The following is a 12,224-nucleotide window of genomic DNA, read 5'->3' as shown; positions in this document are numbered from 1 at the left end:
CCGAAAACAACCCATATTTATATATATATTTATAGATATGTCGTTTGTAGCAGTGAAAGGCAAGTATGGGCCAGTGAATTCCCGATAAATTACATTCTTTACATCCCAACAAGGTCTAGCGGCTGGAAAGTGGCTGGAAACAGAAACCGGGGAGCGTGGGGGGAAAAAGGGGGGTGCGGGGGGAGAGGGGTCCTGCCCAAAACGTGTGCGGGGAGAGGGGAGGGGTGTGAGGAGGGGAGGTGCTGCCCGGTGCCGAGCCCTACCTGCGCGGCCGACGGGGGGGTGGTGGGGACAGGGACAATGCCCTGCCCAGCCCCCCGGTGGCCGCGGTGCCCATCGAGCCGTGCCCTGCTCCGATCCATCGCCCCAGTTCATCGTTGCCCAGTTCATCGCCCCAGTGCCCCCCTGCACGCCCCCAGTGCATCCCCCCCCTCCCCTCCTGTACCCCCTCTCCCAGTGCATCCCCCCTTCCCCTCCTGTACCCCCTCTCCCAGTGCATCCCCCCCCGTGGGCACATCTGCCCATGGAAATGCACCAGGAGCTGCCCCAGGGTCCCACTGAGACCCCCCCCTCCCCAAATTCATCTCAGGTGTGCCCCCTCACCCCCCTCCCAGCCCTGCCCCGCTCCTGCCCAGTGCCAGGGGGGTTTGGCAGTGTCCTTGGGGGTCCTCGCTGAAGCAGCTGGCACGGGAGGGACCCGGGGGGGTGTCAAAATTGGGAGGGGGGGGTTGGAGTGGGGCAGGGTGGGATGGCAGCCTGGTTTTTCCCGGGAGAACATCAGTCTGGCAGTGAGTCGGCCCCCGGGCTCTTCCCAAGTCTCAGGGTGGGAGAGGGGCACTCCAGGGGGCACAGAGGCACCCAGGGGGCACAGGGGCACCCAGGCTGTGGGGGTTGAAGGCAGCAGACCCCCAGGGAGGAGGGAAACCCCCCCCCATCCAGTGCCCACCCTCCGGAGCCAGCGTGCTCCCGGCCGGCTGAGAGCAGAGCCGGGCACTGCCCCTGCCAGTGGTCGCGGGAGGGGTGTAGGGGGGGAAAAAAGGGGGCACAAAGCCCAGAGACCCCCCCAAACCACCCCTCCTGGCTGAACCGTGCCTGCCCCGGGGCGGGGGCTGCCCCATCACCCCGTGGCCAGGCAGGTTCGAGCCCCTCCCGAGCCCGTTTCCCACGGGAGGAGCGAGGCCAGGAGAGGGGGGGGGGCAGGTCTGAGGGTGTGGGAAAGGGGCCCTAAAAACCGGCTGAGAGCCCTAAAGCGGGTACACGGCGCGACACGGACTGGGCTCGGGGCCGGGCGGGGCTCAGAAGAGGAAGGCTTTCTTCTTCAGCTCGTTGCGCTTCCAGAGGGCCAGTTTGCTGAACTCCTCCGGGGGCATCTCAAAGACCTTCAGGAAATCCTCGGGGGACAGGTGTCTCTGTGTGGGGGCAGAGGGGATGGTGATGGGGTGCAGGGACCCCCCCCGTTGCACCCCCACCCCCCCAAAAAACCCCTGGCACGGCCCCTACCTCCAGCCTGGTCCTGTCCACGCCGGGCGGCAGCTTCACACGCCCTCGGTTCGTCACCATCAGCATCTCATAGGGGTAGATCTGTGGGGGGAAAGAGGGGCACACACGGCTGTAAGACCTTCTCACAGCCCCCTCCCAGCCCTGTCCAAGCCCCCCAAGGCCCTCCCAGCCCCGCTCACCTTCTGCTCCAACATGCTGGGCAGGGAGTTCCCTCTGTCCATGCGCCCACGTTGGCCATTCTGGGGGGGGGCAAAAGCCTGGTGTCAGCCCGGCCCCCCTCCCCAAAGGGCTGCTCTCCCCCACCTGAACCGATGCCAAGGTGGTGGGCTCCAGCCTGGCATGGTACAGCCCCCCTCCCACCTCCAGCTGGCCCCTGTCCCCTCTGGGATCAGTCCCAGAGGTATCCCAGGTGTGTCCCCCCCCATCCCATCATACGTCACCCTCTCGCTGGGTCTCCATCCTGGCAGCCAGGTGAGTTCTTACCTGCAGGGCTGGCAAACACAGAGGAGCGGGGCTCAGCCCTGGGCACCCCTGTTGTGACCCCCCCAGCACCCTCCCCCAGGTGACGAGAAGCCCCCAGAGGTTGTTCTCCAGCCTCTGCTGATCCCCGGGTTGCCCCAGCACTCCCAATCCCTTGGAACATCCCCACATCCCCCCCGAACATCCCAATTCCCCCAGGACAACCCCACATGTCTGGGATGTCCACACATCCCCTGGAACACCCCCCTATGTCCAGGACATCCATGAATCTCTGGGACGTTCCCACATCTGGGCACCCAGGACGCCCCTGCAACTCCAGGACATCCCCACATCCCCACGGACATCCCCATATCCCCTGGGAAACCCCCACAACTCTGGGACATCCCCACATCCCTGGGACATCCCCACAACTCCAGGACATCCCCACATCCCCTGGGAAACCCCCACAACTCCAGAATATCCCCACATCCCTGGGACACCCCCCCATCCCCCAGGACTCACCCACAACTCTGGGACATCCCCACATCCCCCCACACATCTACACATCCCCTGGGACAGCCCAACGTTTCCAGGACATCTCCACGTCCTTGGGACATCCCCTGGGACTCCCCCACATCCCCTGGGACTCCCCCACACCCCCTCTCCCAAAAATCAGCCCCATTCCATGGGCTGATCCTCACCTGGACTGCCCTTCTCGCTCCCCGCCGAGCCGAACTCTGCTGACTGCAGCTGCAGGGGGACAGGGGACAGGGGACAGGGTCAGAGCAGGGCCACCCCCCGAGCCTGTCCAGGGTGGGGCATGACCCCAGGAGTGCGGGGGGGCCGCTGCTGCTGCCCACTCACCCGGGTGAGGGTGCTCCTGCCCGAGGCTGGCAGGGAGGAGCTCTTGTAGCTCGTGTGCAGGGCTGGAAGAGAGGAGACACGGTCAGGGGGGCAGGTAGGGAGGTGGGAGCTGGCAGGAGCATGGGAGAGGCAGGCAGGGACGTGGGAGAGGCAGGCAGGGATGTGGGAGCTGGCAGGGATGCGGGAGGTACAGGCAGGGATGTAGGAAGCATGGGCAGGGATGTAGGAAGCATGGGCAGGGATGTGGGACCTGCCAGGGGTGCAGATGGGAATGTGGGAGGTACAGGCAGGGATGCAGGCAGGGATGCAGGAGCTGGCAGGGGTACAGGTAGGGATTGGGAAGTACGGGCAGGGGTGCAAGCACGGATGCCGAAGAACAGGCAGGGATGTGTGAAATACAGGTAGGGAGGCAGGCAGGGATGCAGACAGGGGTGCAGGAGGTACGGGCAGGGGTGCAGGAGGTATGGGCAGGAGTGCAGGAGGTACGGGCAGGGGTGCAGGCAGCCAGAGCCAGCGGGTGAGGCAGGGAAGGGCCGGCCTGTGGGATGAACACCCCACGTACACGTGTGGAAGGGCGTCCGGTCCGGCAGCGAGCGGGTTTTTCTCCGGATCGGGAGAGATTTCTCCATCTCCTCCTTCAGGATCAGCTTCCCGAGGTTGGAGGTGACCTGGGGACGAAGGGAATGCGCGTTGGGAGCAACATCAACACCCCCCCGCCCCTCCCGAGGTGCCGCCCGCCCGCTCTGCCCCTCACCTTGCTCAGCTCCTGCTTCTGGAGCTCCCGCAGGTTCTTCATCTCCTCCGTCAGGTCCTCGTCCTCCTCCTCCCCTCTCTTGGAGGCCATCCGCCTCCTCCACTCCGTCTCTGCGGGCACAGGGGGGGTGTCAGAGCCCTTCCCGGCACCCCACGGGGGTCTCTGAGCGGGATAGACCCCCCCATTCCCACCTACCCACGACGGCCAGGGACGGGGGGCACGGCCAGTAGTCGGTCTCGATCTTGGCGGGCTGGTTGGGGTCGGGGGGCTGCGCCGCCGGGAACTTGGAGGATTCGATGATCAAGTCCTCGATGAGATGCTTCCCGTGGTGGGCGCTGGAATGGTGGTCTGTGGGGTGCAGGGGGGGGGTTGAGGCAGTGCCTTTTTGGGCGCCCCATCCCACGGGACAGACCCCCCCCAAACACCCACACTCACCTTTCTGCCGGTAGATCGGGGGCTTCTTGTATATGTTGAGCTCCGTCGTGTCGGTCTCTGGAAGGAGAAAAGGGGGGTCGAGGGGTGTGCAGGGACCACCAGGGTGGGTTTGGCAGTGCCAGGGGGGCCCACTGTGGGTGGTGTCCCGGTGCCAGGGGGTCGTACCGGGTCGGTGGAAGTGCTGGACGCTGCTGCGGGTGGAGGAGCCGCCCTGGCGCGAGGCGGGCACGGGGGTGCTGGTGGGGGGCTGCCGGCTCTCCAGCCACTCCCGGATGACCTGCGGGCAAACAGGGGGGAGCAGCGATCAGCCAGACCTCCCCTCCCCAGAATTCAGCATCGCCCCCTCCTCCTCCTCCTCCTCCTCCCCAGAATTCCGCCCCCTGCGTCCCAAGCCCCAAGCGGTGCCGTTACTCACCTCCGGAGACGGAGGGGGAGAGATGGATTTGGGAGACAGGGAGCGCTGCAGGGAGGCAAGAAGCATTTTATTCCACTTTATTCCGGCAGCCCCACAGCTGGGATTCCTCCCCCCCCCTCCATGATCCCTCCCCTTCCCCAAAAACACCCCGGGGGACACGGGCCAGGGGCCCAGGGGCATCCTCACCTCCCGGCTCCGGGGCAGCTCCACGTGCTCCATGAGCGAGTAGGTGAAATGGGGTTCATAAATCATCAGGTCGGGGCGCTCGATGTCCAGGATCGCCTTGTCCTTGGGGATGGCAGCCAGGTCCTTGTATCCCAGGACCTCGTTGTCCATTTTGGCCTGGAAAGGAGGGAAAACACCTTCATTTGGAGAGCGGAAAGGGGATATTTGGGAACATGGCCCTGCCAGGGTGATGGAGGGGTTTGAGGAGGCGCATTCCTGTCCCCACGGGTGGAGGGATGTGATGGGAAGGTGGGAATGGCTTCTTACCACGATGCTGGAGGGCGATCCAGGAACGCTGGATCCACGGGAAGAACAGACGCTCCCAGGGGAGGTCAGTGGCTGCTGGATGGAAAAGGAGACATTTTAGGCCAGGAAGGGGCTCAGGGTTGTGTTTGGGAACCCGGGGCGTGGCAGGGGGGCCGGGGGACAGCCATGGTGCCCATGGACCTCAGTGCCCCGGGATAAAGATTCCTTGGGGATTTCTGGCTGGGCACTGGGGTCTCCTTTGCTCCTCTGGGGACAGGGGACAGTGCCTTGGCCAGGACACGCTGCCACTAGATGGTGCTGCCAGGCTGGGCTGGGAGGAGGAGGAGGAGGAGGAGGAGGAGGAGGAAGGCAGAGCCCTGCTAAGGGCATCCCATTCCCACATGTCCTTGGCCACCAGCCCCTGCCCTTGACCACCAGCCACTGCCTGCATGTCCCCAGCACCCTGTCCTGCACCCCCAGCCCCTGTTTGGACCCCCAGCACCCTTTCTGGACCCCCAGCCCCTGCTTGGACTCCCAGTCCCTGCTTGGAACTCCAGCATTCTTTCTGGACCCCCAGCACCCTGTCCTGGACCCCCAGCCCCTTCTTGGATCCACAGCACACTGTCCTGGACCCCCAGCACCCTTTCTGGACCCCCAGCACCCTGTCCTGGACTCCCAGTCCCTGCTTGGACCCCCAGCACCCTTTCTGGACCCCCAGCACCCTTTCTGGACCCCCAGCACCCTGCCCACATCCCCCAGGACCCTGCCCACGGCCCCCCCTTACCTTCTGCAGTCTTTCCATTCAGCTGTGGGCAGGAGAGGTTGTGTCAGTCACAGGGTCCTGTGGGGACAGTAGAGGGCTGGGGGCACAGCCAGGGTGGGCACAGAGCACCCCCATGTTGGTCAGGGGCGAGGTACCCACGTCCCACCACCCTCCTGCCATGGGGCAGCCCCCCAGACACCAAACCCTGAGGTGACAGGAGGCTGGTACGTCCCCCCCTGCCAAATATCGCTGTGCTGGCAGCAGGACAGGCTTCCCAGGGGGTGCCACTGTCCCCCAGGCAGGGGGGACAGGCGCGGGGCACTCACCGCTGCCTCTGTGGCTCCACATCCCTCTGGACGCCGACACCGGGCTGGGGCTCGGATATTCCCTCTGCAAGGGAGACGGGAGAGGTGACGGTGACTCACAGGAAGGTGGAGCTCCACCTCATCCCCGCCGCTGTCCCTGCGGACCCCGGTGCCCGGCCGTGTGTCCCCTGCCCGTGCCGGCTGCCTGGCGGCTGCTGACGGTGCTGGCAAGCGGGAGCAGCGGGAATGACGCCCTTTTGTCCGGCGGCCTCGAGAAGGCTCCAGCGGGAGCGGGACGGGCGTGCTGTGCTCAGCCCCCCACAGCCCCCCGGGGCCTCGGCCCTCCCTGTGCTTTACACCCACAATGCCGCGCACACAAAGGGGAAAATTCCCCATTCTCCTCAAAACTTCTCCTCTCGGAGGGGGGAGGGAGTTGGGAAAAGCCTCGTGCGAGCCGGGCAACAACAGTGCTGGAACCCTCCGGCCCTGAACCCCAACCCTGGGCGTGGGCTGGGGGGCGTCACCGCCTCTGGGGACCCCAACCCTGCTGTCCCCCAGCCCCACGGCCCCCAGGACGGGCGAATCACCCCTTGTGGGATGCAGAGATGGAGAAGGAGCAGGTCTGAGAAATCCGGGAGCATCCTCCCGCTGCCGGCACGAGGGTCCAGCCCAGCACGAGGAGGCCCTGCCAGCAGCTCCATCCACCCCCCCCCAGCCACAAATGACCCCCATATTCGTCACCGGAGAGGGCTTTTAACCCTCTCACCCCCACCCCCAGCACCTCCCAGCCCCCCCGGGGGTCCGCAGCGCCGGGGGCCGGTGGGACGGGATGGGCCCCGAGCGCGGCACAAGGCGGCATTGTCCGGGCACATCCATGAGCTCACACTTTCCAGCGGCAGGGCCAGGGCAGCCCCCCGGCCTCCGGTCACACCCCCGGGGGCGTTTGGGACACCGGCGGGGCCGCGGTGGCAGCGAGCAGATGGATGCGATGGCGGAGGAAGCGGCGGGAGCGGCGGGAGGGGGTGCGGGGATGGCTGGATGAGGACGCCGGAGGGGAAGGAAAAACAACCCCGAGCCGGGGGGTGCGGAGAGATGCCAAAAAACCTGGCGAAGGGTGCCAGGGCTGCACAACCAGCTCGGCCACGGTGTGTGTCTGTCCCGTCCCCCCCCCCCGCGCTGGGGGACGCGAGGACATCTTATCTGGCGCAGGCAGGGAGCCACCGCCCCGATGGCAGCCGCGCTCCCCATGGCAACATCCAATCTCCCCGCAAGCCCGCTGGCAGGTGCCCCGCGTGTTCCCGAGATAAGCGTGTTTGGGATTTTCCCGGCCAGGAGGGCGAGAGGAAGAGGGGAGGGTGAGGGGGGGACACACCGTTCCCCCCTCCCAGGGCGATGCTGAGGGTACCCAGGGAGCATCGCCGGAGCGGGGAGGGAAAGGAGCTGGGCAGGGAGTCACGGGAAAGAGTGGTGGAGGAGGGAGGGAGGGACGGACAGACAGACAGGACACGCGCCGGAGGGGGCTCACCGGGATGTGGGGGTGCTGGTCCACCCCCCCACCTCCTGTCCCCGGGTTGGGGGGGCCGTGGCGAGGGCTGTGCTGCAGCGGGAAGAGGCCGGTTCCCTCCTCCCCACCCCGAGGAAATCCGGATTTGACTTTTCGCAGCCGCCAAAGCCATCAGTGCCCGGCCCTGGGCCAGGGGCCAGGCTGGGAGAACCCCCCCCACTGCCCGCGGAGGAGCGGGCAGGGACCCCCCCCCAGCCTTCCTCCCCTCGCCCTCCTCCTCATCCTCCCTTCCTCGCCCTTGTCGCGGTGCGGGGCAGGAGCCCCCCGGTGTCCCCGCAGCCTCCCCGGCTCCCCGCCAGCGGTGGAAGCGGGGGGGACACGCGGGGTCACAAGTTCCCCGAACAGACGGTTCCCGCCAGCCCTGGGAACGGCGTCCGGTGTTTCCCAGCCCAGCCCAGCCCAGCCCCGGCCTCCTCCTGCTCCTCCTCCCGACACAAACCCCAAACAAACACAGCCCGGGAGAGGCCCGGGGCATCCTCCAACGGGGCAAAACCGAGGCACCGCCGCACGTGGGGCCCCACCGGCAACTTGATCGCGACCACGGGAGCACGTGGGTCCCCGACCCGCGGCCGAACGGTGTCCGGTTCCTCCTTTGTCCTGTTTCTCCCTTTTCCATCCCCGCCGGGGCATCTCCCGGCGGCGGGAGCGACCCCGTGCCTATCGACAGCCCAGCCCATCGCTTCCGTGCCACTGCACCCCGCTCGGGGACCCCGGTGGCCTTAAAAGCCACCAGCTGGCAGCGCCTGGCCGCGGGGGTTTTTCCACCCCCGGGATGGAAGGTGCGTCCTGCGGCGGGCACGGGGATGCTCCGAGCCTCAGTTCGCCGGGTTGGGGGAGCAGCAACCCGCCCACCCCATCCCGGGGCGGATGGAGACGGAGAGGAGGCATTTCCACCTCCTCGGTTCCTCCCCTCCGAGGAATCTGGGCCAACCCACCCGCTCTCCCGCTCCCTCAGCGCTGCCGGGAGGCTCCGAGCCCTCAGACAAGTTTAGAGCGGGGATACCCGGCCCTCACCCCAAAGCTCCCGGTTGGGGGGGGTCCGGCCCCGGCCCCCCTGCCCCGCTGGCCACGCCGCAGCCCGCTTTGGGCCGCGGCTCACGTGGCACGTAATCTGGGATTAGAGTGGGATTAGCCTGCTCATCCCGCACGCGGAGGGACCCGCTGGGGGTGTGTGCGGAGGCCGCGCCCTCCGGGGCTCCCCGTGGGGGTCTGATGGTGCCCCCCGGCCCCAAAGATCCCCCCCCCCCAGTTCTACCAGCTCTCCGGGAACAGCCCCCAGGGATGCCCAGCACCGGGAACTTTGGGGTGGGGGGGCCCTGGGCACCCCGATACCGGGCATGGGGCTGTCACAGCGAGGTGCCCACCTGGCAGGACACGGGGGATGTGGCTGGGGGGTCCCCGGGGCCGAGGTGGCAGCTGGTGGCCCAGGTTTTCCCGGGAGAGGCAGGAATTAGCGCTGCCTGAGCACCCACCCTGCACGCCCACAGCCGGGGGCTGAACCCCCTGTGGAGGTGGTTCCATTCGTGGCCAAGAACTACGAGGGGGAGGCGCGTTTTGCACCCCAAATTCCCCCCTCCAGGTAGCCCCCCGATGCTCCATGGTGGGAGTTTGGCCCCTTGGTGCTTTGCCAGGGGGGGCCAGGAGAAGCTGGTAGTGGTGGTGGGAGGCTGCAAAATCCCATGTCCACGGCAAAACTCTGACCACCACGGCCAGGGATCATCAAAGCCCTTCACGGAGACGGGGGTGGGATGGGGAGTGCACCTCCCTTCAACAGCGCTGAGACCCCACAAGCTCACTCTACAAGCGGGGCTGGGAATGGCAGGGCTGTCCCGGCCTCCTCCCTTGGGATACGCTGTGCCCATGGCAATGTCCCGGGGGGAGGAGGGCAGGGGGTGTCCCGGGGGGGTTGTGGAGCACTGTGATGCCCCGGGGGGTGGGGGGGAGCAGGTGAGGTGTCGGCCCTGTCCCCACGTCCCCGCCTCGGGTCACCGCCCTTCCTATCCCCGCGGCCCCCCGGCAAGGGCAGGGAGCAGGGGGAGAAGGGGGAGGACAAGACGTGGGGCTCCCTTCAGCCCTCTCCCCACCCCCCACAAATCCCCCGGGAGAGCCGGGAAAGGGGGAGCGGCGGGAGACGGCAAAGCAAAGACCGGCCGCGGCGAACCGTCCCCCCCGCACCCCTCCCGGGGCGGCGCGTCCCCCACCCGCGTCCACGTCCCCCCCTCCCGAGCCCCGCAGCGCACGGCCGCTCACTCCCTCACTCACTCACCTAGGCGCGGGGAGGACACCGCATCCCTCCGGCCGCGGGGCGCTGCGGGGGGACGCCCTCGGCCCGCTCCGCTCGCCCGGCCACCCGATCGCGCGTGGGGGCCACCGGGGCTGCGGCGGCTGCGGCGCATCCGAGAGCGTGACGGCGGGGCGGGCGAGAGGGCGAGCGAGCGGAGGAGCGGACGAGCCTATCTGCCACCGCCAGCCCCGCCGCCCTCGCCGCCCGATAACCGCGCCGGGGCGGGCGGGGGTGGGTTGCGTGGGAGGCTGCGTGGAGGGGCGGAGGAGCGCGCGGATGGGTGGGTGGGTTGCGTGGGTGCCGCTCGCCTCTGCCCACCTCGCTCGCTGCTGGCTCAGTCCCTTTCCCAACAAGGGGAGAATTAGCCGGCATCATGACGAAGCAGTTATTGGCTCCCGCTCCTCCCGCTTCCCCGGCACAAAGAGGGAGGAAAACAGCGATAACCCGGCCTGCCCCGCTGCCAGGAACAGCCCGGACCCCCGGCACCACCCCTGCAGCCCCCGCTGCCAACCGGGCACGGCAGCCCCTGCTCCCCCTCACAGCCCCTCGCCGGGGTTTGGGCACCCCCAGCCCCGATCGGGGGAGCTGAGCACCCCGCTGGGCTGTGACAGGGTGGGGGGGAGTGGTGGGGGGCACCTGCCGTTCAACCCGACGCCCAGGCTGGGTTTGGGGGTGCTGCGAGGGCGGCGCCCACCCCCCGCTGCCCTGGGAGGGGAAATCCGGCAGGAATCTCCATCCGCGGGGCCAGCAGAGCCCAGGCAGGGCCGGGAGGCGCTGAGGACCTGCCGAAATCAAGCCCTGGGCTCTGGCAGGGAGAGTTGATGTCCCCCCCCGCACATCCTGAGCCCCCCACATCCCGAGAATCCTTGGGATGAGCCCCCAGGGCTGGGCTGGGGCAGGGCACGGAGGTTGTGACCATCCCTAATCCCCCTGGAGCCGCTGGGAACAGGGGCCTGGCTGAGGATCCAGGCACCCGGCACGGGAACGGTGCCACGGCTGGACCCCCCCGGGGGCGGCGGGGCTGCGTTGGTGCCGCAGCGCTGGGATCCAGCGTCTATTCCCGGCTCTGTGTGGGAGAGAGCAGCCTGCTGACAGCAGCTCCCTCTCTGGGTCCTCTCCCCAGCGCTCTGCTCCCGCTGTTTGCTGCCTCCGTTCCTGTCCTGGCTCAGGGAAGGGCTACTGGACCCCCTGGAAGCACGTCTGGGGGGATGCGCTCTCAGGGGGATGCACTGGGGGGGATGGACACCCAGGGGGATGCACGGCCGGGGATGGACACACAGGGATGAATAAATACCTGGGAGGGAGGAAACACAGCCAGGGACGCACATCTGGAGGGGGATACACACCCAGGGATGCACATCTGGGGGGGATACACACCCGGGGGGGATACACACCCCGAGGTGAACGTCTGGGGGGGAGACACCCCCGGGGGGATGCACACACGTGTCCTTCGGTGCCAGGGCCAGCCCGGCTCGCTGATCCACGAGCAGCCCGCGATGCCGCCGCGCCCCCGCGCTGAGGGGGCTCCGCCGGCCCCAGCCGCCCCCCCGGGGGCCGTGCCCATGAATAATCGAGGCCGTGGCCGCCTCCCCCCCCCCTCACCACCACCACCACTAACCCAGTTTCTCAAGCATGAAGACGATCGCAGCGGCTGCTCGGGCGGATTCCACCTGCGCCCGGGGCCGCTCGGGCGCCTGAACCCGCCGTGGCACCCGCGGGGGGCTCAGCACCCCCCAACCCCCAGCCCCGCACCCCGAGGTGCCCGCACGGATGGAGGGAGGAGTTTGGGAACGCACTTATCCCGCTCCAACCAGCCCCGGCGCGCTCGCAGAGCCCCCCCCGTCCCCGTTCCCGCTGGGTCACCCCCGGTCCCGGCGGTGCTTCCAAAGCCGGGCCTAAGGCAGGAGGATGCCGGGGGGTTGCTGGGGGGAGTGTGGGGGGCACGGGGAGCGCGGCCCTACCTTCAGGGGAGCCCATGGCCCGCCGCAGGCAGCGCTGCCCGTCCGCCGGGAGCCATCCCTGCGCCGAGCATCCCCTCCCCTGCGCCGCACGGCACGTTGCCACAGCGACCGCCTCCCGCCGCAGCCGGCGGGATGGAGCGCGGAGGATGTGCAGGAGCATCCTTCGGCCTCCAGCCGGGGATGGAGGGGGCGCGGGAGAGGCCTCTGGGCTCAGGGAGGGATGGAGGGGGTGCGGGAGCATCCTTTGGATTCAGGGAGGGATGGAGGGGGTACAGGAGCTTCCTTTGGATTCAGGGAGGGATGGAGGGGGTGCAGGAGCTTCCTTTGGATTCAGGGAGGGATGGAGGGGGTGCAGGAGCTTCCTTTGGATTCAGGGAGGGATGGAGGGGGTACAGGAGCTTCCTTTGGATTCAGGGAGGGATGGAGGGGGTACAGGAGCTTCCTTTGGA

General features: G+C 68.0%; 1 protein-coding gene across 3 annotated transcripts; it reads right to left on the bottom strand.

Annotated features, from left to right (window-relative positions):
* Positions 1–476: 476 nt before the first annotated feature.
* On the bottom strand, positions 477–11,877 carry DMTN (dematin actin binding protein). Of its 3 annotated transcripts, none has more exons than XM_027714063.2 (17): positions 11,776–11,877; positions 5,988–6,051; positions 5,683–5,739; positions 4,920–4,991; positions 4,614–4,769; positions 4,428–4,472; positions 4,178–4,289; positions 4,013–4,069; positions 3,773–3,925; positions 3,578–3,687; positions 3,386–3,491; positions 2,824–2,885; positions 2,661–2,709; positions 1,984–1,991; positions 1,680–1,739; positions 1,501–1,581; positions 477–1,409 (listed from the first exon to the last, which is right to left on the bottom strand). In XM_027714063.2, exons 3-17 carry the CDS (start codon positions 5,698–5,700, stop codon positions 1,296–1,298), a joined length of 1,203 nt encoding a protein of 400 aa, XP_027569864.1. In that variant the 5' UTR covers positions 5,701–5,739; positions 5,988–6,051; positions 11,776–11,877; the 3' UTR covers positions 477–1,295. The 3 variants fall into 3 exon arrangements, with proteins under 3 accessions (XP_027569864.1, XP_027569862.1, XP_027569863.1); XM_027714061.2 differs by having other exon boundaries at positions 4,920–4,994; positions 11,776–11,876; XM_027714062.2 differs by lacking the exon at positions 11,776–11,877 and adding an exon at positions 9,797–9,994 and having other exon boundaries at positions 4,920–4,994.
* Positions 11,878–12,224: the final 347 nt, after the last annotated feature.

The sequence above is a fragment of the Pipra filicauda genome, unplaced genomic scaffold, assembly GCF_003945595.2.
Source record: "Pipra filicauda isolate LSUMZ 115617 unplaced genomic scaffold, ASM394559v2 scaffold629_size504944_pilon, whole genome shotgun sequence".
In the NCBI taxonomy this organism is placed as follows: Eukaryota; Metazoa; Chordata; class Aves; order Passeriformes; family Pipridae; genus Pipra; species Pipra filicauda.
The sequence above is the reverse complement of the archived record's forward strand: the minus strand, read 5'-3'. Positions and strand labels throughout refer to the sequence as shown.

Bases quoted from the DNA above. Each gene is read 5' to 3' on its own strand.
- DMTN (XM_027714061.2), bottom strand. The intron at 4,070-4,177 runs GTACGACCCCCT...TTCTCCTTCCAG, and splicing joins CCAGCACTTCCACCGACCCG to AGACCGACACGACGGAGCTC. The intron at 1,582-1,679 runs GTGAGCGGGGCT...TTCCCCCCACAG, and splicing joins CCAGCATGTTGGAGCAGAAG to ATCTACCCCTATGAGATGCT.